At 40.1% G+C, this 24,922-nt stretch overlaps 1 protein-coding gene and 1 long non-coding RNA gene across 12 annotated transcripts in view; one reads left to right on the top strand and one right to left on the bottom strand.

Moving 5' to 3' along the window:
- LOC126427348 (zinc finger protein 665-like) overlaps positions 1 to 23,671 on the bottom strand; it is a 120,415-nt gene extending 96,744 nt beyond the window's left edge. For 5 of the 10 annotated variants that reach the window (XM_050089681.1, XM_050089682.1, XM_050089679.1 and 2 more), the window contains exons 1-4: positions 23,546 to 23,613; positions 23,061 to 23,260; positions 21,821 to 21,909; positions 5,924 to 5,986 (exon numbers count right to left, since the gene is read on the bottom strand). In XM_050089681.1, coding sequence (XP_049945638.1) covers positions 5,924 to 5,986; positions 21,821 to 21,892 — 135 coding nt within the window. In that variant the 5' untranslated portion in view covers positions 21,893 to 21,909; positions 23,061 to 23,260; positions 23,546 to 23,613. Of the gene's footprint in view, positions 1 to 5,923; positions 5,987 to 21,820; positions 21,910 to 23,060; positions 23,261 to 23,470 lie in introns of all 10 variants that reach the window. The other 5 variants (XM_050089676.1, XM_050089675.1, XM_050089674.1 and 2 more) reach the window with 5 other exon arrangements.
- The window catches only part of LOC126427350 (uncharacterized), a 60,257-nt gene continuing 58,982 nt past the window's right edge, over positions 23,648 to 24,922 (top strand). Inside the window, exon 1 of one of the 2 annotated variants that reach the window (XR_007576646.1) lies at positions 23,648 to 23,708. This is a non-coding gene — a long non-coding RNA (uncharacterized LOC126427350). Of the gene's footprint in view, positions 23,713 to 24,922 lie in introns of both variants that reach the window. The other variant, XR_007576645.1, reaches the window with a different exon arrangement.

Below are 24,922 nucleotides of genomic sequence, written 5' to 3'. Positions count from 1 at the left end.
TAATCAGGGTTGTTTCAGAATCAAGTTACATATGAAGGGCTTATTTCAATAGTGGTACATGTCCATTTTTGTTCATCTTGAGATACAGAGTCCTAAAGTTAAATGAGTGCTGCAAAATCTCCAGTTGAGATACCACAAATATATTCAAGCATATGGCTTCTTGCTAGACACGAACCTTTCTTTCTCTTTGTTTGGATCATTAATTTCAGAAGCATTATAGGCAGATAAGTGGAAGTAATGGACTTGTACCACTATTGAAATAAGCCCTTCATATGTAGCTCTCTCTCTCTCTCTCTCTCTCTCTCTCTCTCTCACTCTCACTCTCACTCTCACTCTCACTCTCGTTTTATGATTACATTGCTTCCATGCTTTTGTAGTAGAGAGGTGCAATCCCATATTTTACAAATTTTAAAGTGTATTCATGGTCTGTTGCACAGATCTTAATTCTTTTGAATGAAAAGCTACACAGTGCAATAATGCATTAGCCTCCACTGGAGAAACATCAGAACAATAGGAAGCTACATATATAGCTTTCTCTGTGTGTTTTACTGTTAATTCTTGAATAGTAGTACTGGAATGGATATAATGTGTGCACACTGTGTGCAGATGGAGGAGCTGGCCTCAGTTCACCAACAGCTGAAGATGCGTTTTGCCATATTCAGCAGCATTCAGGCTGCTGCCTATTGTAGTAGTGGGGGCCGAGAATCTGGCTCATCACATAGGATGCCTAAGGTGTCACCTATTTTGCCCACTGGCTCTGTTGTCAAGACACCTTGTGGTGTACCCAATGTGGCTGAGTTGTCCTCACCAAATGGTGAGGGATGGGTCGTAACAGCGCTGTTTAAGGCAGGGAGTGATGTGCAGGCTGCCTCACCCATTGACGCTGTGAGTGGACTGGCAGGTGTTCATTCATCAGGGTCCAGACAGGCCCAAGTGGAGAGAAGATTTCTAGTTTATCAGGACCTCCAACATCAAACGCATTATGGAGCTCCTTAGGGAAATGGCATCCAGACTGGAAATGAATCCTATGCGTACTGAATATGCCTGCCATGGAGCCTCATCTGAGATGTGGAAAATGTCCTGCCTGTGGCTACGAAACACACAGGGTGTGGCTGTCTACAAGTTGTGGCTGATGTTGGTGTCAATGATACCCATCGTTTGGGTTCTGAGGCCACCTTCAGTTTATATTGAGAGGTAGCAGAAATGGCGAAGAACCCTTGTGTCACACATGAGTGCATGCAGCGCACACAGTTTGTATCAGCATTCCCAGAAGTGATTCAAGTCCTTTGGTTTGGCGTGAGTGGAGGGTCTCAACCGAAGGCTTCATCGATTCTCTAACTGCCCAAACTGCAGACTGCAGGAAATGCATTATGAAGTGGAGAATTGTAGAAATACTTGATGGGTCAGTGGTGCACTACACAAAGCAAGCCTTTTTTGGGCTAGGCAGTTGTTTGAGGTCCTCTGATGAATGCACGCTAGTCAGACTGCATACAAAGTAAAGACCATACTACCATCAACATGTTAACAGTAAATTCTTGATGTATTTGTAGTTCCTGAATGTAATGCCCTCCAAGAAAGCTGTTATGTTCAAAATACGTTTGGACCAAAGCTGGCTGAAACATTGAGCAGAAACCCTTGAAATATTTAGCAAGCCATGGAATGTACACTGAAGAGACAGATGACACACCTCTGGGATGGTAGCGTCAGAAAAGTGGAAGGGAGACAAAGGGCAAGAATGAATATGGATGAAATTTGTGCAATAAATGAAAGCGCATGCTATTGGTGGTAACCCCCACACAGTAGTGAAAGTAAGATTCTCAGACTCAATAATATTCTTATATTGACAACATATATAACTATACTTAAAATACACAATGTGGTAATGGCAGGTACATCACACCTATCCATTTGTACCATTCAGTTCTAATGTATCTTACTGTTTTCACGTAATTTAAGGCATAAAGTAATGACTAACTGCATAGCAGAAGTAGTAAGTCATTGAAAGGCACATCAACTTTGCTAGCTTTCCCACAGATACTGCTTCAGAACTATGGTCTCATTTTACAGGCTGACTACATTGTGGCAGCACTGTGGAGAAGCAGACTAAACAGTTTCACATGATCAGTAATAATGGGATCCATTTCCATTCTTGCAGATGAATTGATTTTTTTTTTCAAGAGCCGTCATACAGGATCACAAAATCATTCAAGAAGATTTTTGCACCAACTAGGTATGTCTGTAGTTTTGCACGTATTTCCTGTGACTTTTCTTACAAGCTGGAATGACCTTTGCCTGATTCTATACATGTGCAAACCACTGTTCCATAAATGAACAATTCGGATGGCAGAAAGGTGTCAGTTCAGCACCGTTTTTTTGTGTAACTGAATCTGCTAACTACACTTTCTGGTCATGTGACCTCTAGTGTGTTCATCATCTACTTTTGGAGTGCATTCCATATGGAATTATAAGGATTATAGCTCTGGATTTTACTGCAAAATGCTTCTGCCTTTTTCTAGTACTTGGTGGCTAAATGGGTAATTGTGACACTGCAAATACAAAGGTCCTTTATCATTGAACAGCAGGTACTTTGTAACTAGTTGGGTAAATCAGTTCAGATGTGGAAAGAGGGTAACAGCACATGGTAGTCAGTAGGACTGTGTGTAGTAGAGAACTCCGGTGTTTAAAACCTCGAGGCTGATGACAGCTTTACCTCTAGTTTATATTTATGTTTACCTTTCTGTCATGTATTCTCTTCATGACACAAGCAGATGACTGATCCTTCGCCCTGTCACATACGCCAGTTAACAACTTATTAGCCTTACAAACGGGCTTACCAAACTTATAAAGCTTGAGAACGCATTTCACATGGAATCTGCAGCTTGATTATCTTCTTTCTGGCTGCTGTGCATGTACGTTTGCATTAAAACTGTGCAAGTCACCAAGCAGTGCATCGTGGATGGCATCTATTACCACAGCAACAACAATTACTACTACTAGGCACTTCTATGGTGTTCTATACGTAGTGTCCCTTACAAATGAACCACAGTTTTCAAAATACAAAAAAAGTTGATTATTCCCCATCCTACTACCATCCTTACGTGCTTGTTCCACTTTATATCACTTCGCAATGTTATGGTTGAAATGGCTCTGAGCACTATGGGACTTAACTTCTGAGGTCATCAGTCCCCTAGAACTTAGAACTACTTAAACCTAACTAACCCAAGGACATCACACACATCCATGCCCAAGACAGTATTCGAACCTGCAACTGTAGCAGTTGCACGGCTCCAGACTGTAGCGCCTAGAACTGCTCGGCCATTCCGGCCGGCCCCTGCAATGTTATACCTAAACATTTTATTGACCAGACTGTCAATCTGTAGAGTACTGATGTTGTATACAACATTATAGGATTGTTTTTCCTACTCATCTGCAGTTACTTGAATATTTCTGCATCTGCCATTCATCACACCACGTAAAAAGTTTGTCCAAGTCAATTTGTATCCTCGTAGTCACTTAGTGATGATCCTTCCCCACACACAATGCCATTAGCAAACAGGCACAGAATGCTACTCATCGGATCATTTCATATATAGATATGACACCATTCTCTGTGGCACTATTGATGATACTCTTGTCTCTGAAAAAACAGTTGCTGTTGAGATCAAAGTACTGGCCTCTGTTACTTGAGAGGTCTTTGCACCATTCATATATCGGGGAACCTATTCCATGTGCTCATACCTCTATTTACAGTATGCAGTGGTGCACTGTTCAAATGCTTTCTGGAAATATAGGAATGTGGAATCTAGCCTGTTGCCCATCATCCATGGTTCACAGTATGTAATTTGATAGAAGACCAAGATGAGTATTGCACAAAATCAATGCTGATTTGTGGATAAAAACTTTTCTGTCTTAAAGAAATTAATTATATTTGAACTGAGGATATGTTCAGGAACTCTGGAGCAAATAATCATTACGATATTGTTCTGTAATTTTGCAGGTACATTCTTTTACCATTCTTATATACAGAAGCCACCTGAACTTTTTCCCAGCTGCCCGAGTCTTTGCACTAGGCGAGAGATTTCAAATAAATGCAAGCTAAGTATGAGGAAAATGCTGTAGAGTACTCTCTGGACAAATTATTTGTGATTCTGTTTGGACATGGCAACTATTATGTTTTCAACTCTTCCAGTTGCTTCTCTACTCCAGGGATCCTATTACTATGTTCCTAATACAGGAGTCTGTGTGACAGTGAAACAACAATATGTTGGTATGATCCTCCTGCACAAACTTGATAACTAAATACAGAGAGGGGTTAGTGACCACCTTCTGCTTTCCTCCAAAGCCACACCAGACTGGTCAATGACTGCCTGGATAAAAGTCTTTGACCAGAAATGTCTCATGTTCTCTGTAAAATCTGTTGCTCATGTATGATGGTAGTAGTTGTACGCTTCACGCATAGATCTTTTTACGGACAGAAGAATTTCCATTAGCACTTGGCTGTCACCACTGAGCATACTTTTTTGAACTGAGAGTACAACAGTCTGCTTCCTCAGTGTTTTCCCAATTCTGACATTAAACCACAGTGGGTCTTTCCTGTCTGTAATCCAGTTACTCACCACATACTTATTCAGCGTGTGATTTACAGTCCATTTAGTGTTTGTCCATCTTCCTCTATGTAGATCATATTGGAAGTAAATGACATTCTCATTGTTTAAATGGGATGTTAACAACTACTTACCTGCTCTTTCTAGCAAATCTATTCACCTAGCCCTCTTAAAGGATTCATTAACTTCATTTACCATCCAGAAAGAGATTTTCACTCTGCAGCAGAGTGTGCGCTGATATAAAACTTCCTGGCAGATTAAAACTGTGTGCCGGACCGAGACTCGAACTCAGGACCTTTGCCTTTCGCGGGCAAGTACTCTACCATCTGAACTACCCAAGCACCACTCACGCCCCGTCCTCACAGCTTTACTTCTGCCAGTACTTTGTCTCCTACCTTCCACGCTTCACAGAAGTTCTCCTGCGAACCTTGCAGAAGTAAAGCTGCGAGGACGGGGCGTGAGTCGTGCTTGGGTAGCTCAGATGGTAGAGTACTTGCCCGTGAAAGGCAAAGGTCCCGAGTTCAAGTCTCAGTCCGGCACACAGTTTTAATCTGCCAGGAAGTTTCATTTACCACTGTCGCTGTGCTGGCATCATGATCACTAGCCCCTTTCTGTACTAATACTATCTGTAAGGACAAGCCTGTTTATGGTTGCAGTATATCAACTATTTCAATTTTGTGTGGGTGTTAAACTAGCAGCTTACGACAGCTTTCAGAAAACTGTTCTAAAGTACTTCACAAGACTGCCTGTCCATACCACTTGCAATGTATGCTCAGACATCTTAGTCTCTACTCAGTAGGTTAGGATCACCTACTATTTCTGCACTACTTTGTGGGGATATTCCTTCAATGATTCTGTAACTGTCACAGCAGTATCACATGGCGAATAAAAACATCCAATGCTGGAGTTCACATACACGGAACCATTAAGGGAACTACTCATTAAAACAGGAAATCATAGCTTGAGTCTTGGGACTTGGTACCAATTTTCATATAACTCCATCAATGCTATCTCATTTAATTTTTATTTGCACTTATAATGTAAAGAAGCAATTCTACAAACTCACAAGCTAAACTACTTCACCTGCTCAAATATAATGTTTAAATCCATATGGGTACAGTGTAACAAAATATTCTATTTTACCGGTTTCCTCGTTTCCAACCTGGAGCATACTGTAATACTGTAACCCTTGTTATCTTTACCCTAAAGTAAAAACAGGACTGCTAAAGTGAATACACACACAATTGATTACCATCTCATTATTTTCACCACAGCTAAACAAGATTACTTCCATGTAGTCATATAAATTCTAAAATTACCTCTTTATTCACACCCTCCTCCAACTCTTCTTTTACATTCATGCTGCATGGATAATCTTGGCCCTGTGGCAAAAATAACAAACTGTAATAAGTACTTTTAAGCAGTCACAGTCCTCCCATATTATATAAAATGTATCACACAGATAAACCCCAACCATCACACTACTTTATAACTAAATAGTAGTTACTGTTAAGTGTTCTCTTTTGAGTTCAAAATTCTGAGTGAAGATTTCACTATGGTATACTTCAATGGGAGGCAGCAAAAAATTGTAAGACTGATTAATGACAACGCCTTTGAAAATTGATTATGATCTTTCATTTCAGCCTTCTCCCTATGCTATTGTTTTCAATCATATTTTCTAGCTTCATTATCTACATATGCATATAATGGTAGTGTAATGAAGTAAAATAACACAGCTACTACCTGAAACAATGACTTCAATGTTGTTCATAAAATCAATGTTGTTCATATCAAATTACAATACAGTTTACACCAACCGTGTGGGGGAGCAGAAACTGGACTGTCAAGTGCCACATCACTCATACTACTTTTATGATCAGAATAATAAAATGTTTAGAACAGTTACATCAAAACCTTGTTGCACTGAATGCTTATTTATGATAAAATTATTAAACGCACACACCCTACGTTGACACACTACTTCATACTATTCTAACTTCATGAATTCCTTTTGGTGGGACAAGCACGTTTCTAACAGAACAAAAAGAGAGAGTAGGCTACAGGCTACACCAGTCCTATTCTGTGGATCTGAACTATGGGTTTTACTTGCTGATCTCAAAAGAAGACAAAGTTCTGGAAAGATTATTTATGGAACAGCACCAGCATATCAAGACTGAAAAACCCATAATGTCAAAGGAAGTGCTGAAATGAGAACAAATGAAACAGTGATAGCATAGGAAGAAAATCATTAAACTGATATTGGGATCTGTTGAGGATGTTAGATAATTAGCAGCCAAAGAATAATTTTTTATTGGAAATCGTCTTACTGATAGAAACAAAGTAGACCACTTAACTTTCAGAAAGAGTATATCGACAAAATAATGAAGCAAAATGGTGTACGCAAAGAAGATGCCTTGAAGAGAGATGCTGGGCAAAAGATAGAAAGACATCTTATTAATTGATTTTTGTATTAATTAACTGCCTACAATAATACTAATATACTAGTACAAATAATGATCATTATGATTTTATTATTATTACTATCTGAGGCATGGCGGGCTACCTCTTTGAATTCCCATCCTGCACCTGGTGATGTCACTTCTTTGGCTTGGAGCTCGGGGCGCCATGGGGCACAATAAGAGCCACGCAGGGTAAGTTGACAGTATTTGCCATTCAGCCACAATTGATAGAATGGAGTGACTAATAGCCCTTCAAAAGTTCTGTCAAGTTAATAATTGCAGGCACAGGTGTTAATGAAAGACAGTACATTGGTGTGGTCTTGGCTATCTGTATTTGCTATTTGTTCTTCTCTGTGGAAGTCACATTATGCAACAAGCTTTCTCATCTGAAAAACTGTGCGATTTCAGTTGTGTTGCATGACTTAATACCTTGTGGCATTGCTTTGGAGGGGGTTAGGGCAGTATCTAGCAACTAGACAAGCTTGTTATTGCTATTCAATTCCCCATGTTTAGCAGTGGATTTGATGATTTGGTAATCCTGAATACTGTTTTAAGCGTGACAATGTTTAGCCTTAGACCGAGTTTATGATGAGAATCATCTGACGAGTCTATTGATCTACCCAACTATCGTGGCCGTGCAGTTGTATTAAGTGAGAATGATAGTGGAATTTAGATGCTCCTTAGTCTGCTCCAGTTTTCTTCTGTTGTGGCACACTTTGATTGTTTTGGACTTGGACTCAGGACATGCTTATCATGCTGTGGCTGTTAACATTGCCTCTGTATATCAGCCTCAGAGAATTCACCACTGCCAGCTACCGATAGGCTGCTTTCACTCAAGTTGCGTAAATCACTATTCGAAAATTGTACTAAAATTTTGTACATTTTGATTTTTGGGGGTTTGTTGGGTCGAGTGCCTTTCCTGTACATACTGTCGAGCACTGTTAGAATGGTCACATGTTGATCATCTCTATGTGAATCACACGTCACATTCAAATGTCATCCAGACTTGTAAAAATATAGCCTGTTGGTAAGTAACAGGCACATTTGACGCTCAGAGACTGGAACAAGCAAAAGTGTGTAAATCCATCAAGTGTTACTGAGCTCTGAATGTTTTTCATGTTCGTTCACTGGCCATTTGTGAGGTGGAGAGTGAGAGAAATTTATTCCATATATGGGTGAGTTACTGCTTACCAGATTTAATTGTTCAAGTGTTTGTTATTTTAAAGTTGTCATGAAGTGAGCTTTTCTCACCTGTTATTTATTTACTGCTACAAGTAGGTTCTGACTACTAATTACTGGTTCTCCTTTTTAAAGGGTGTTCTTGAGCTGATATGCATGCACATTCACATACTGAATCACTTAGGGATTTTCTACAGTATGTCTTAATAGAATTTTCACTGTGTCTGAAGCCAGTTATATCGATCGGTGCACGCTCATTCTCTTTTTAATTACTTAACTGCTCACTGGTGCAAGATTTAGAAACTTGCTCTGTCTGTCTGCCTGAAGGTAGCTCTAGAAATCAGTGCACCTGTTTACTTTATTAAATTATCTAGATGCACTTGGAGGTGTATTTTAAGAATTTCCTTTTTCTAGGGGTCCCGAGGCAGCTATAAATTGCTCTGTCTTCCAGTATAGCTATTCAGTTTTAACCTTTGAGATGAGTTATGCTTCTGTGTTGTCTTAAAGAGCCATCTGTTTCCAGATAATTATTTGTTGAAGCATTTTCTCATTTGCGGTTTGTGAAGATGGAAATTTTGAATCTAAAATCTAAGAACTGGTGTCAGACACAGCTTTAGTCGTTAACTATTGCTTTATTTAAATTGTCACTAAACTAAGGTGTGTAATGTCTTAAATTTGAAAGTTCGGAGTGGTGTTTGTAATCCTGCTAATGTATCTGACTTTAGTTAATATTCTTAAATAAAAACATTTTAATAAACAATGGAGACTCATGTGAACCCCAATCCATCTAGTCGTTCCACTTAATTTCCCCTTTTCCTGCTGGATGTTTGGTTGGTAACAGGTGATGGTTATTTTCCTGGAAGTAAAGGGGGAAGGTGTCATACTGTCATTCACCACGAGGTGTGTGTTTGCAGGTATCCACTGCGGAACATGGGGTCCCACAACTGTCCCAGTTTGTCCTCATTGAAAAATCAACAGTTTATCTACGAATTAAAAGTTTGTCAGCTTCCATGTAAGGGCGGTGTGCCCAACTTGTGGACGACCCCTTGGTGATTAGTACCAACTGCACCATGGAGGTATATGTTGCACTAGCTGCCTGAGCTCTGGCCATCACAATTTTGTGTCAGAATGTAGTGTGTTTAGAAAGTAGTCAGCCCCATCATAAGCAAATACATATAATTCAGGCACAATTGATCCACTGGGATAATCACTTGTGCGGTATTGCACAATGTAATCTCTATTCTGAGCAGATTACATTAGCTCTGCAGTTACAGGGACAGCTGCCTTTATTTAGACAAATTAGGAGCAATAGGTGGTGAACAAGATTCTCCCACCGACATGTAACTGCTGGAAGTAGTAGGAATGCTACGGACACCTATAAGGACTTCAGGAGAATTCATTTGGGAAATTACCATACCAAATAATGTTACTGCTGCAAGCTATAATGGAACTTTCAATGTAGAATTTAAAGACAGGTAAAATCCATCATATGGATCATGGTCAAATTTATGTTTCATGCTGACACTTTGGCCATCGCTGACAATGTTGTTGTTCAGATGCTGTACCCCCTGTGTTAAGCCACGTTTTCAATCGAATTTTACATGAAAGTGCAACATCAAGGGAGTTGTAAAAATCAATTATTGGCCTGAAATTGTCACCTCATATTAAGAGGCTACTCAGGCATAAACATTTTTGACTATTGCAGTTTCCTCATGAACCTTTTCCTAGGTTCATAGATGAATGCATATGGCCATTCCATACCTGGAATTGCATGTCACAGAGATACAAATACTCAATAATATATTACAGAAAATGTGGCCACAGGACTGTTCATGGAATACCTTCGCTAATAAATGCACATCTTTTACTGAATTAGAGGCTTTGGTGTCCGCTATTGAAGTCCGAGTTGCGCAGACCAGCAGTGATGGGGGTTTAAGTGTCATTATCAGGATGGGGATTGAGATTCCAAGCAATTTAAAAGGGGACCACCCATAAGGAAAAAGTGTAGGATGTGTTTCCAGTGTAACAAAGAGTGGCATTTTGTATGGCGATGTCTGGTGACATGGAAGGAGAATCAAACAGCCGACATCACACAGAATGGAAGAGGCACGGTAGTGTTCTACTGCCTAAGGGCTGGATCTGTGCCAAGTCCGAGGTACGGGAACCCCTGCCTAATTTTTGGGTACAACTTAACCAGGAAGAAATGTGCACCCTCCTCAACTCTGGTAGTTCAGTTTCTCGTTTAAATTATCTGTGGCATTTGAAGTTCCGCCATACCTGTGCATTGCCTTGTTTGCATCTGTCCTCCCAATGTTGAGCTCTCACTGGGCACATGTTGCCTCTGGTTGGCAAAACTGAGTATTGGAAAATTTTCTTGGCCTGTGAAGTGGATAGTAACTAAAAATCTTTCAGTGAACTTAATTTTGCAGTGTGTTTTTGTAAGTGGTAGTTGGTTTGTGCTAGTTTGTCAAGGCAGGGTTGTTTATTTTAAATTGAACCCAGCTGAAACATTCACATTGTGCTCCTGTCAGGTTGCCACAGGAATTCATAGTGTGTTACCGCAATGTTTGCCATTTCAGCTCAGTCACCTTCACCCAGTAGAGGTGATGCTGGTACTGGAAATTTTTGATCGGTTACCACAGATGTTAACTAACAGATTGGACATCACTGATAAAATCCAGTACAAGATTTGCCTTACAAATGACATTCCAGAGAGGTTATCTCCATCAAGGATGATATGTATATGTACTTTGATTAATAATGTGTTGTTCAATGCAGTCATCAGGCCCTCAACTTCAGCCTATGCTTCTACCATATTCTCAGTATCTATGGGCAGCAGTAGGATGTTTCATCCTGTTGTGGGTTATTGTGCAGTTAATGAGAACGCAGTTTTGGAATCTGCGCCACTTCCCAATCTGCATAATTCTTTTACTTGGTTCAGTCAGTCTCAGTATTTTGCTGTCCTGGATCTCAATCTCGCATATTATCAGATCATGTTAACAGAGGATTTGTGGTATATTACTGCCTGCTGTACAGATTGGAACCTCCACAATTTTAACAGGGTGCCCTTTGGTTTTCCAACGGGAGTTACCATTATGTCTTGCCTTCTAGATTGTGTTTTTGGTGATTTCACATTCAAGTGTGTCTCTAATTACCTAGATGGCATGGTTGTTTACAGTTCTAGTCTGTCTGAAAACCTGCAACATCTTGAGGCAGTTCTGGTTTACCAGAGGGAGGTGGGACTTACTGCGAAGCCATCTAAAATTGACCAGGAGCATACTAGTGATCTGCGAAAATTTCCAGCTCCTAGAAATAAGAAAGCTGTGGCACGGTTCATAGGCATGACAAATTTTTTCGAAAGTCTGTGCCGAATTTTATTAAATTAGTGGGGTGCCTTAACGATTTAAGAAATTTCACATGGGATGAAAGTCATCCAGAATCTTCTGAAGCCATTAAGGTGGTGCTTAGTAACCCACTAGTATTAGACATACCAAATTTTGAGGTCATGTTCTTCTTGCAGACAGACACCTAATTCTTCTGGAGTAGAAAGTGGTAGCTGTCCTCCTACAGGAACAGAATGGCAGGGGAGGTGTTGCATGTTGATGCCCTATAGCAATGCACCTTGGGAACTTTCACCTGCGGAGATGAAATATTCTATGTACGAATGGGAAGCCTTGGCGGTTATGTTTGCCCTTAAGAAATTCAGATTTTATTTTGAACACGAGGAATTTTGTTTAGAGACTGACAATCAAGCTCTTAGTTAGGTTTTGGCTCATTATTTCCATAATACCCTCTTAGGCATTTATAAAACTGTTGTCAAGATCAGACGACACATCACCTGGTCCTCCCTGTATAAGCAAGCCTGGAGGTTGGTGGGGTCAAGATCACTCAACATGTCACCTGGTCCTCCCTGAATAAGGCTGTCCAGAGGTTGGTGGAGGAGTGTGAGAGCCGTAAGGGAGCTGAGCCCAACTTGAATTCCCTCAAGTGGCTTTTAGAGCCTACCTGTTAGGAATGCCTGATGGATTAACTTTGTATGGATTATATAGGTCCACTTCATCAAGTGTGTGTGTGTATTAGGCACCTACTAGTTATCATGGATGACTTTTCTCGTTTTTTTGACACATTCCGAGCAGAGAAATGACATTCCTGGCAGCTGGCCAGCATTTGTTATGAATTTCTTCTGTTTCCAGGCCACCGAGGATGCTTGATAGCTTCTGTTTCCCAGCTATTTGTGAGGTTCTGCTTTGACAATGGAATTAAAGATGTGACCACAAATCCTTTTACCAGCATACTTTGCTGACCAGGTGAACTGCAAGTTGAAGGCTGTGCTTATCTTTCACAACAAGGCTCAGACAACGTGGCTCAATTTTATCTTTAACACTGCACAACCCAAGTCCCTGGAGGCTGCTCCAGTATCCCTAATGTTAGCACATCCAGTCAATTTTCCTCTTGTCAACCTGTAGTCAATCAATGATTTGCTTCAAGAACAAGTCACCCTAGCAGTAACACAGCACAACTGGAGCCAGGCTAGACACAATACCAAAATTGCCTGTCACAGGTTATCCATCTGTTAGTCAGGGGCTAAACGGTTCATTGGAAAGGCTGGGGACACAGTGTTAGTCCGAAACCCTAATACTGCTGAAAAGGGGGAGTTAGGGTTCGATAGCAAGCTAGCTCCTCAGTTGTTGGGACCCTGTTAGATTGTCAGGGTGGTGAGTTCGGCAAACCTCCTGGTTCTGAATTTATGGACGAGTAAAGCCTCACACATGCACATTACTCATATCAAGGAGACGCATATGTAAAGGGCTCCTTAATGGTGGGGACGGGGGATTTTGGTTTGGTGGAGGAGGCTGAACCACGGTGGGCTCTCTCTTCGAATTCGAGCCCCATGTGCCTGGCAGATGTCACTTCTCACAGCTCAGAGCTCGTGGCACCAGTGGGCATTGTGGAGCAACAATGGGTGTAGAGGAACAGCAGTGGATCTCACGGACAGTCGGTGTCTTGAAGCTGGACTGGAGGGCGAGTCATGCAGGGCTCATGGGCAGCATGTACTGTTTAGCCGAACTTTATGTGGCAGTATCATTATACCATCACAATCATTACAATAATACAACCATCTTTCAATAATGGTAACTGCCATAGGCTGATCAGCCCAAGATTATCATCACTCATCTAAAAGCTGGTATGTACACCTCTGGCACAGACAACAGTAGGGAGACATAGTGGCACAGAAGCAATGAGGCCTTCATAGATCACTGGAGGAAGTTGGAACCATATTTATACAATCAGGCCACTTCATTCCCATAAATTCTGGAAGGGGGGATGATCTCTGACGTTATGTTAAATCACATCCCAGATCTGTTCAACCAGGTTCAGGGCTGGCGAGTTGGGTTGCCAACACATCAATTGGAACTCACCACTGTGTTCCTGAAACCACTCGATCACACTCACTCATGGCCTTGTGAAATGGTGCATTGTTTTCATGAAAAATGCCACACTCAATGCAAATACTTTCAGAAAAGACTTCCTGACACTTAAACGTTTACTCAATGGGAAACATGATCGTCACAAAGGAGTGGACCTAACATGAACCATGGACCGTGGCACTGGTAGCGAGGCTTGCGTGCCTCAGCAATACAGATAGTCGTTCCGTAGGTGCAACCCCAACGGAGGGGTATCTGTTGTGGGGCCAGACAAACATGTGGTCCCTTAAGAGGGGCAGCAGTCTTTTCAGTAGCTGCAGGGGCGACAGTCAGGATGAATGACTGATCTGGTCTTGCAACATTAACCAAAACAGCCTTGCTGTGCTGGTACTGTAAACGGATGAAAGCAAGGGGAAACTATAGCCGTAATTTTTCACGAGGGGATGCAACTTTACTGTCCATTAAATGATGATGGTGTCCTCTTGGGTAAAATATTCCGGAAGTCAAATATTCCCCCATTCAGATCTCCAGGATGACATCGTTATCAGGGGACAGAAAACTTATGTTCTACAAATTGGAACATGGAATGTCAGACCCTTTAATCAGGCAGGCAGGTTAGAAAATTTAAAAAGGGAAATGGATAGGGTAAAGATAAATATGGTGGGAATTGGTTAAGTTTGATGGCATGAGGAATAAGACTTCTGGTCAGATGAATACAGGATTATAAATACAAAATCACATAGGGCTAATGGAGGAGTAGGTTTAAAAATGAATAAAAAACAGGAGTGTGGGTAAGCTACTATGAACAGCATAGTGAATGCAGTATTGTAGCCAAGATAGACACAAAGCCCACACTTACCACAGTAGTACAAGTTCATATGCCAACTAGGTCCCCAGATGATGAAGAGATTAAAGAAATGTATGATGAGATAAAAGAAATTATTCAGATAACGAAGAGAGACGAAAATTTAATAGACATAGGGGATTGGAATTCAGTAGTAGGAAAAGGAAGAGAAGGAAAAGGAGGAGGTGAATATGGAATGTGGGTAAGGAATGAAAGAGGAAGCCGTCTGGTAGAATTTTGCACAGAGCACAACTTCATCATACACTATGTGCTGAAAAGCTTCGGGCCACTCCCAAAAACTTACTTTTTCATATTTGGTGCATTGTGCTGCCACCTACTCCATATCAGAGACCTCAGTAGTCATTATACATCGTGAGAGAGCAAAATGGGGTGCTCCGCGGAGCTCATTGACTTTGAGTGTGGTCAAGTGATAGGGTGTCATTGGTGTCACATGTCTGTATGCGAGCTTTCCACACTGCTGAACATTCCTACGTCCACTGTTTCTGATGAGATAGTGAAGTGGAAGCATGAAGGGACACATGCAGCATAAAAGCATACAGGTCAATCTTGTCTGCTGACTGAAAGATACCGCCGACATTTGGAGAAGGTTGTAATGTATAATAAGCAGATATCTATCCAGACCTGAAAGAACTGCAAAAAGGTAGGAATTGTAAGAGATGGGATCTGGATAAAGTGAAAGGATCAGAGATTGTAGAGTGTTTCAGAAAGCACTAGGGAACCATTGACAATGACATGGGTAAGAGATACAGCAGAAGAGGAAGGGTAGCTTTGAGAGATAACAAGTGAAAGTAGCAGAGGATCAAGTAGGTAAAAAGATGAGGCTAGTAGAAATCCTTGGTAACAGAGGAGATACTGAATTTAATAGATGAATGGTGAAAATATAAAAATGCAGTAAATGAAGCAGGCTGAAAGGAATACAAACGTCTCAAAAATGAGATCGACAGGAAGTGCAAAATGGCTCAGCAGGGATGGTAACAGGACAAATTTAAGGGTGTAAAGGCATATATGATTACGGGTAAGACAAACACTGCCTACTGGAATACTGAAGAGACCTATAGAGGATCTATACACGGGCGATGCACTTGCGGGCAATATTTTGAAAATGGAAGAGAACGTAGATGAGGATGAAATGGGAGATACGATACTGCGTGAAGAATTTGACAGTGCTGAAAGACATAAGTTGAAACAAGGACCTGGGAGGAGACAACATCCATTAAAACTACTGATAGCCTTGGGACAGCCAGCCTTGAAAAAACTCTGCCATCTGGTCATAAAAATGTATGAGACAGGCAAAATACCCCCAGACTTCAAGAAGAATATAATAATTGCAATTCCAAAGAAAGCAAATGTTGACAGGCACGAAAATTACCGATCTATCAGTTTAATAAGTCATGGCTGTAGAATACTAACATGAATTCTGTACAGTCGAATGGAAAAACTGGTAGGTGCTGACCTCAGGGAAGATTAGTTTCGATTCCGTAGAAACGTTGGAACATGTGAGGGAATACCGACCCTATGATTTATCTTAGATGATAGATGAAGGAAAGGCAAACCTACATTTCTAGTATTTGTAAACTTAAAGAAGCTTTCGACAATGTTGACTGGCATACTTTCTTTCAATTCTGAAGGTGGCAGTCGTCAAATGCAAGGAGTGAAAGGCTATTTACAATTTGTACAGAAACCAGATGGCAGTTATAAAAGGGGAGGAGCGAAAGGGAAGCAGTGGTTGGGAAGGGAGTGAGACAGGGTTTTAGCCTATCCCTGGTGTCGCTCAGTCTGCATATTGAGCAAGCAATAAAGGGAACAAATGAAAAATTTTGAGTAGGAATTAAAATCCAGGGAGGAGAAATAAAAACTTTGAGGTTAGCCAATGACATTTTAATTCTGTCAGAGACAGTAAAGGGCCTGGAAGATCAGTTGAACAGAATGGACAGCGCATTCAAAGAGGTATATAAGACGAACATCAACAAAAGCAAAACAAGGATAATGGAATGTAGTCGAATTAAATTGGGTGATGATGACAGAATTACATTAAGAAATAAGGCAATTAAGGTAATAGATAAGTTTTACTATATGGGGAGAAAAATAACTGACGAAGGTTGAAGTAGAGAGAATATAAAATGTAGTCTGGCAGTGCCAAGGACAGCATTTCTGAAGAAGAGAAATTTGTTCATATTGAGCATACATTTAAGTGTCAGGAAGTCTTTTCAGAAAGTATTTGCATTGAGTGTATCCATGTATGGAAGTGAAACATGGATGATAAATAGTTTAGACAAGAAGAGAACAGAAGCTTTCGAAATGTGGTGCTACAGAAGAATGCTGAAGATTAGATGGGTAGATTATGTGATTAATGAGGAGATACTGAATAGAATTGGGGAGAAGAGGAATTTGTGGCACAACTTAACTATAGGGTGGCGTACAAAATGTGTTACCAATTGTTTCTTTTACAATTTACACCACACATTAGATACTCCGCAGGGATCTCTACAGCAGTACCAGCAGAGCTTGGAAAAACAAATGAGTTACGAAATGACATGTAATTCACGATACTGCCACTAGGAGACTAGTAACCAGCAATGGCTGACAATGGAAGACTGACAACACAGCAACGATCGGCAATTCTGTTACTTTTTCATGAAACGAAAAGCCATGTTGTGACTCAGAGGCGTTTTCGACAACAGTTTAACACACGATGGGTCCCTTGCAAGAAGACCATTCACGGGTTGTACAATAAATTTGTACAGGAAGGAACAGTATTGGAATCGAAGCGACCTCAGCCTACGCCTGTTTGTTCGCCAGAGAATATTTAAGCAGTACGAGTTGCTGTACAGAGAAGTCCCGGGAAATTGTGAAAGAGAGGCAGCAGTGCAACTGGGAATACCCAGTCGCTCCATTCAATGCATTCTTAAAAGTGGCCTCCACATGTACCCATACAAGATGACCTGTGCACAGAAGCTCACTGAAGAACACAAGCAACAGAGACTACTGTTTGCTCAGTGGGTGGAGGATAGGGACGAAACTCTCAACAACGTTTGGTTTTCAGATGAGGCGCATTTTCATTTAGATGGTGTGGTTAACAAACAAAATGTACACTTTTGGGCCACTGAAAACCCACAAGTGCTTCATGAATGACATTATGCTCCGAGGATTACAGCGTGGGCAGCAATTTTCAGTCACGGACTTACTGGACCCTTTTTCTTTGAAGAAACTGAACAGCGAACGTTATTTGAGCATGCTTCGCAATAGATTCATTCCACAGCTTCTTGCTACTGCCTTGCCCTTCAACACACAGTGATTCATGCAAGATGGAGCAAGGCCACATACTGCAAACACAGCGTTGGAGTTTTTACACAAGCATTTCGACATGCGGATCATTTCACTCAGGTTTCCAGGTTGCTTCAATGATGGACAAAATTGGCCCCCCAATAGTCCAGACCTCAATCCATGTGACTCTTTTCTTTGGGGGTACCTAAAGGAAAAAAATTTCCTGAAATGTCCACGTGATTTAATGGAGCTCAGAAGACTTATTCTTTAAGCTTTCAGTGAAATTAGGGAAGACATGTGCTGTAGGGTACTCACTAACTTCAGCGTTCCTTTGAAGAAAGTTGGGAAACAAAATGGTGGACATATTGAGCATGTACTGAGTTAGAACAAATCTCCATGGACGGCTCTTCATTATAGCATATGTTCCTTTCGGATTGTATTGACAATAAAGTTTATATTCAAAAACAAAGTGGTAACACATTTCGTGCCCCACCCTATAGAAGAAGGGACTGGTTGATAGGACAGGTTCTGAGCCATCAAGGGATCATCGATTTAGTATTGGAGGGAAGGGTGGAGGGTGAAAATCAGAGGGAGACCAATACATGAATACACTAAACAGATTCAGGAGGATGTGGGTTGCAGTAGTTACTCGGGGATGAAGAAGCTTGCACAGGATAGAGTGGCATGGAGAGCTGCATCAATCCAGTCTTGCCACTGAAGAGCACAACAACAACAGAAGGGGTGGATGTGCTTTGCAACCAGTTTACAATACTTCTTTTGTGACACAGTGCCTCACACAAGCTCCACTGGACCCATGGGTGCCTACATGGTTGTTTCCCAGAGTATAATGGAGGCCCCTACAGTACAGGAGTCAAGAGGCTCTTCCCCTTGTGGGTGACAGAAATGCACCCTCCCAAAGGCACGATGAAGGTATCAGGATTCATCAGACCACGCAGTGCTCGGCCATTGTGCCAACATCCAGCGCCAATAGTTACATACCTATTTCAGTTGTTGTCGATGTCATGGCGTGGGTCATCAGCGGCACAGACTCATCATTAGGAGTGTTTGGAGCATTGTGCATTCAGACACAATTGTACTCTGCCCAGCATTAATGTCTGATGTTAGTTACACCACAGTTTGTTGCCTGTCTTGTTTTACCAGTCTGCCTAGCCTATGATGTCTACCATCTGTGATGAGTACTTGCCCAACCCCATAACGTCTGGCCATGGTCTCACCTTTGTTTTGCCATGTGTTGAAGACAACTGCCGTAGTACTACTTCAACACCCGGCAAGCTGTGCAGCTCCCAAAACGTTCATACCAAGCCTTCAGGCCATCAAAATCTGCTCTTGGTCAAACTCAGATTGTGCGCATTTCCTATTTTACAACAAGACAAGATGCTCACTGATACTCCATGCAACGTGTGTGTGTCTGACTAGACGACAAGGTGAGATGCTATTGCCTGGATGAGTTTATACTGACAGTAGATAAGTGATCATAATGTTTTGGCTGCTGTGTATATGGATTTAGTATTATGACTTCCAAGTGGATGCTGGGCAATGCCAAGGGAACCATTCTGCAACATTTGAGGCAACTGTAAAATGCATCAATTTCTTACAAGGGTGTGCCAGAAAATAATGCCTCCAAAATTTTGATTCTGTTCTTAATATCAGTTGTCATGCATATGACACTGTTGATGTTACCACTTTGCTGACACAGTATGCGGCACCCTCCTGATGAACAGTTCTGAACTGCAGGGTGTGTGTTATTTAACTGTGTCAGCATGTGAGAAAACCCTCAGACAACAGAGCACCAATTCAAATAGTTCATCCACATGTGGAGCACCCTCTCCTTCAGCATGAGAATGCCAGACCATACACAACTTTTTTTTTGCACCTGCAACAGTCTGACGCCTTTGATTCATTATTATTGATCATCCTCCATATTGACCCGGTTTGAGCCAATGAATTTTCAACTGTTTGCAAAACTTAAAGAACACCTTCAGGGACTCAACATTGATAGTGATGAATTAGTGTAAGCGTAGGTGAGGCTGTGGGTCTGCCAACGAAGTCAAGCATTCTACAGTGACGACACCAACAACCTGGTGTCTCACTGGGAGAAAGGTGTTCAGTGCCACGGTGACTATGTTTGAAATAAATATACAAACACGAAGAATAAATATACAAACATGAAGAATAAATATGTTAAATATTAAGTTTGTTTTAATTAAAATGCTTCAATAATTTCCAAATAGAAATTTTGTGTCATTACTTTCCAGCATGTGCTCATGCCCAAAATATACACCAATTAAAAATTAACATTTAATTAATTTGGCAAAGAAGGTGGCTTTCAACTGATACAATGTTAAGGTCATAGGGAAGTTCAGTTCATCAACTAACACAGCACACAGAGTATGAGAAGACTTCTTGTAGGTAAAAAGTTACATTATGGGCACCATTTGGATGTTTTGGTTAACATTAGGCTGTGCTACTGATCAATTTGTTACCATATCCTTTACTTGGCTTTCACATTTCTAGACTTTGTCAGCTCACAGCCACACTGCCACTTTTGAACATAGGCTAAGCCTTGAGATGCACTATGAATCAGACTCCCACTACAACCAATGTTACAAGGGGGGAGTGGGTCTAGAACCACATTTTAACCTTGTATCCTTTGAATAGTTCTCCAGTTTAGGTCCAAAGTCAATGGATCTTCAAACTGCTTTTCATTTACATGATGTGTGTTGTGCATACATATCATCCTGAATGCCAAACCATCATTACATCAGGGTTCAAAGCCAAAGCCTGAACTGTGTTGGGTCTAACCACTCTTTTACTGTATTTAATAAAATTTAGTATATTTATTTTCCTATCATTTCCTCACAGTGATTGTTTAGGATTACTGTTGTGATAATGCTTTTCAAATGAATTGCAAGCTGTTCACATAGTTTGTATAATCTATAATGAAGTACTCACATATATTCAAATGCAAATGCTGCATTAGTGCTATCCCCATACTTCTGCAGTTGCACTCAAGATGTATGTTGAAACAGATTTTTTCAGCACAGATAGTTCACAAGTAGTTTGTGTGATTGTACCAGTACGTTCAATTCGCATTTGCAGGATAAAAATACTAGTGGTACCAAGTGAATTTGTTTGCTGCTGATAGGTGAATACCCTACAACCGGTTGCACTACATCAGATTTCAAGTGACATGTATATGTAAGATTATTTACACCAGTAACTGTAACATTGTGACAGTTTCACAAACAATATGAGTAACAATGTGCAGCAAATGCAGAAAGTGGTTATGAACAAACCTGTCAATATTTAATGTGTAGCCCCATGGCTTCATCATAACTTTGCTGCCAACGTACAAATTCATTCGGCTGTGTAACAATTTATGCTTCCATGTGATATTTGTCTGAAATTTAACTTTACTGCTGAGAGTTCTACTTACATATCGTTTACATATTCAAAGTAAACAAAATGTACTTCTCAGATTAGTGACCATGCAAGTGTCACTTCAAAATTATTTATAAATAATTTATTTTACATTATCAGTAAATAAATTACAATTCTCATTCCATACCACGATACACTGCAATAATGCATTAACTGCAGCCATACCATTTATAAATTTAATGACACTGCTAAGGTTCACTACAGTCATAATCATTCTTAAGTTGCACATTAAGCTTGTCATTCAAAAGAAGTGTATCAGAGCAGAATATACCCACTTTATGGCAACCAGTTTATCAGTATAATTGGGTTGTGCATTAAAAAAGTTTTGCATGTTTACTAAACATTAAATTGAAACTCTTGCTCAATTCTATGTGAGGTTTAATACAAGGCTTATTTCAATGCACTGTGCAAAATGTCATATTTAAGACAGTAAGTTCATCAGTTTAGTAAACCGAATTATTCATGTTTCCAGCTGTATGACATCAATTGTATGTATTCACGCATCACACTGCACACAGAAATTAATGAAACCCTGTTAAGAAATACAAGTAAGCCACTTACTATGAAGTGTAACTCAGTTTGTACTTCATCAGTTTCATCTTTTTTTATCCACTTAGTTGGCTCCTGGTCCATCGCTTCAGTTCTACAGTCTGAAAAGAAAAAGCCATCAGATAAGAAAAGTTTTTGGCCCGCTCTGTTTCTGTTTTTACCATGAGGTATAGCTCAAAGGCAGTACTGTCACTCATATATTGCGTGCAGTAAATGGGTGATTACACAGGAAACAGATGCAAAGTGGCTGAGGAAAAGTGTGTTCATTGATATAAACTCATTCACATTTTGCAGGTCATGAAGAGTGAGAACAATCATAAAATAACACGCAATGGAAACTGAGCATTTAAATTTGCTACTGCTTCTTTGTAACACTGGCTCATGGATACCATCCTGCTGTGACAATTATGGAAGATGTGTAATTTTGTGTGCATGCATTAACTTCAGCATTACAAACAATCACAGCAGTCAATAGATTGCAGCGATATTACTTAATAACATCAAATATTTCATTCTATACTTGGTTCATTGTGTTAATTTCAGTGTGATAGGGACATGAAGAAAATCCGGACATACGGATTGTTTATCAGTGAATATGCATTTTCAACGTAGGCATTACCTTGAAACTTACTTCATCTGTATTCATTCACGGATGTATGCTCAATTTACAGGAAGCATCATCATTTTAGAATCTTTACCTGCTATTAAAGGAAACCAATACCTGCATTGTAGACTGCACTTTGCAATGCGGAAGTTCTCATTCTTATTACCACCAACATTAAACATTGGTTAGCATTTTCTAACAAAACTGATTTACTGAAACGACTTCATACTAACTGTAAATATGATGAATGATCTATTGAGTTCTGATGACATGTAATGCTTTACGTTAGGCAGATTATAGTTAATCTGTACCTTGTATCTCGCCAGTTCGTAAATGATGTTGCAGTACTCTTATACAGAACTCCATTAAAACCCACACACAACAAACTGGTATTTACATATGATTACACGAATACTAACGACACGAATAATCAAAGCACAGTGAAAACTAACAAAATGCAACAGAATTGCAGCATTTCCTTTCATGCGAACATACTCAAACCATGAAATGATGTAGTAACTGTGGGCACTTTAAAAAATGCTTACGTTAGCCCTAAGATTTGGAGCCGCTTTATGTCTACATCACATCACAGAAAATTATCATCACAATCATTATTACTGCTAAGTAAGTCAAAATAACCGTACTAACATGGACAACCTTTGAATTTCACTGTCCGCCTTTTCTCGTTAGCCACGAAGTATATGAGGAGATGACTTCGTAGACAAACTGCTCCTGACAGCACGTCACACACTCAGCCGTTTCTTTTACGAAGATACACGTAGCGATTTTAACGGTCAGGCCAAAAACAAGCACTAACAACTCAGGTATTTAGTTGTTACGAACATAACCTGAAAAATTACAACATTCACACACCGTCACCTAGCACACTATAGGTGATGTGATCACAATTAAATACAGAATAGAATCTCATCCTTATGTACCCATTAAAAATTAAAACATAAAAAAGACAGCAGCCTCAAACAGCAGAGTCATCACAAGATATTCGCGAACTAGTACACTCATCAAACTCAACTGTTACTGTGATAGAAATTAAGTACCATGTTAATTGACTTCCGAAACACATTTCTTCACTTACTGTTCTTGTTTGCAGTTTATAAACGCTTATAAATTACCTGCAGAATATCACACACAAATTTCCACAACACGAGGTTGCTGCTGACTACAAAGTACACAGTACACGAAGGGTGACAGTATCGCAGAACCAGCAGATGCTTTCAAAACCAGCGTGAATCTTGTCGCTCGTGTGGCCAACAGCAGAATGTTACGTCTTTTTCAGTGAGTGAGTGTTACGAGATATGTAATTAACAGTTTTTTCTGTATTTTCTATAGTATTTGCGTGCATTAGTGTGAAATAGACTTGATAAATTGAAGGTTTCAGTTTTTATTTGCGGTTGAATAGGAAAAGGGAAGGACAGCTTCGCGTGTACGCAAACGTTTGTTTACATTCTTAAATTACATTGTTAAATGCGCGGGTTCATCAATTAAGTAGTGCACAATACTCAGTATTTACGTTTATTAGTGTCATTTAGACTCGATACATTGAACATAGCAGTTTTTATACATTTTATTAGGTCATTTTTCGCGTGTACGTGAACGTTTGTTTACATTATAAATACGAGGGTTAATCAGTTTAAGTTAGTGTTGGATGCTTAGTATTCACGCTTATTAGTGTCATTTAGGCTCGTTACATTGAAGGTAGCAGTTTTTATACGTTTTATTAGGAAAAGTGATACTGAAGGTGAACTCTTAACGCCACTTGCATACGTTTGACTAGCGCAACCTGTGAGCGTTAACAGTTAAGTAGACGTAAAATACGTGGGAAATTAGTGTTACACTAAAATGTCTGAGTAAATCAATGTTACAATAAAACTTCTGAGCCATTTTTACATACGGTTTAGTTAGCAGAAATCTAATACTCTCGTCGCCGTCTGCTTATTTTCCTTAGCTTGTTGTGGGCATTAGTGATCGTGTACTGTGAGCCTATGGGTTCCTGCAAAGTAGAACTCGTATTTGTGCTTTTCATTCTGAACTCTTATTGTTTGCTAAAGGTTTTGTTTTGTACCTGCATCTGTCAGTGTACAATACTCAGTATTTACGTTTATTTGTGTCATTTCGACTCGATACATTGAATGTAGCCGTTTTTATAGTTTAGGTCATTTTCGCGTGTACGTAAACGTTTGTTTACACTGTAAATGCGAGGGATAACCAGTAGGTGTAGTTTACCGCTGGTTACTTTTTAACATTTATAAATAACATTCACTATATAGCCCCTAGCAGTATACTGTAGGTCACTGTTTTTCCCTATAGTATCCACTTGATAGCCCTAGCAGCAAAATAAGCACCAGATCTAGCTTCTACCATAAATTTTTATTGTTTTTCATTTTTGAGTGTCCTTTCTGCCACCTAGAGTGTAGTTGTTAACCTTGTGTGGCAGTAGATTTCATTAAGTTTCTTATAGTAAATCACATATTAGCTAGATGGATAGGAAC

The sequence above is a fragment of the Schistocerca serialis genome, chromosome 11 (assembly GCF_023864345.2).
Source record: "Schistocerca serialis cubense isolate TAMUIC-IGC-003099 chromosome 11, iqSchSeri2.2, whole genome shotgun sequence".
Classification (NCBI taxonomy): domain Eukaryota; kingdom Metazoa; phylum Arthropoda; class Insecta; order Orthoptera; family Acrididae; genus Schistocerca; species Schistocerca serialis.
The sequence above is the reverse complement of the archived record's forward strand: the minus strand, read 5'-3'. Positions and strand labels throughout refer to the sequence as shown.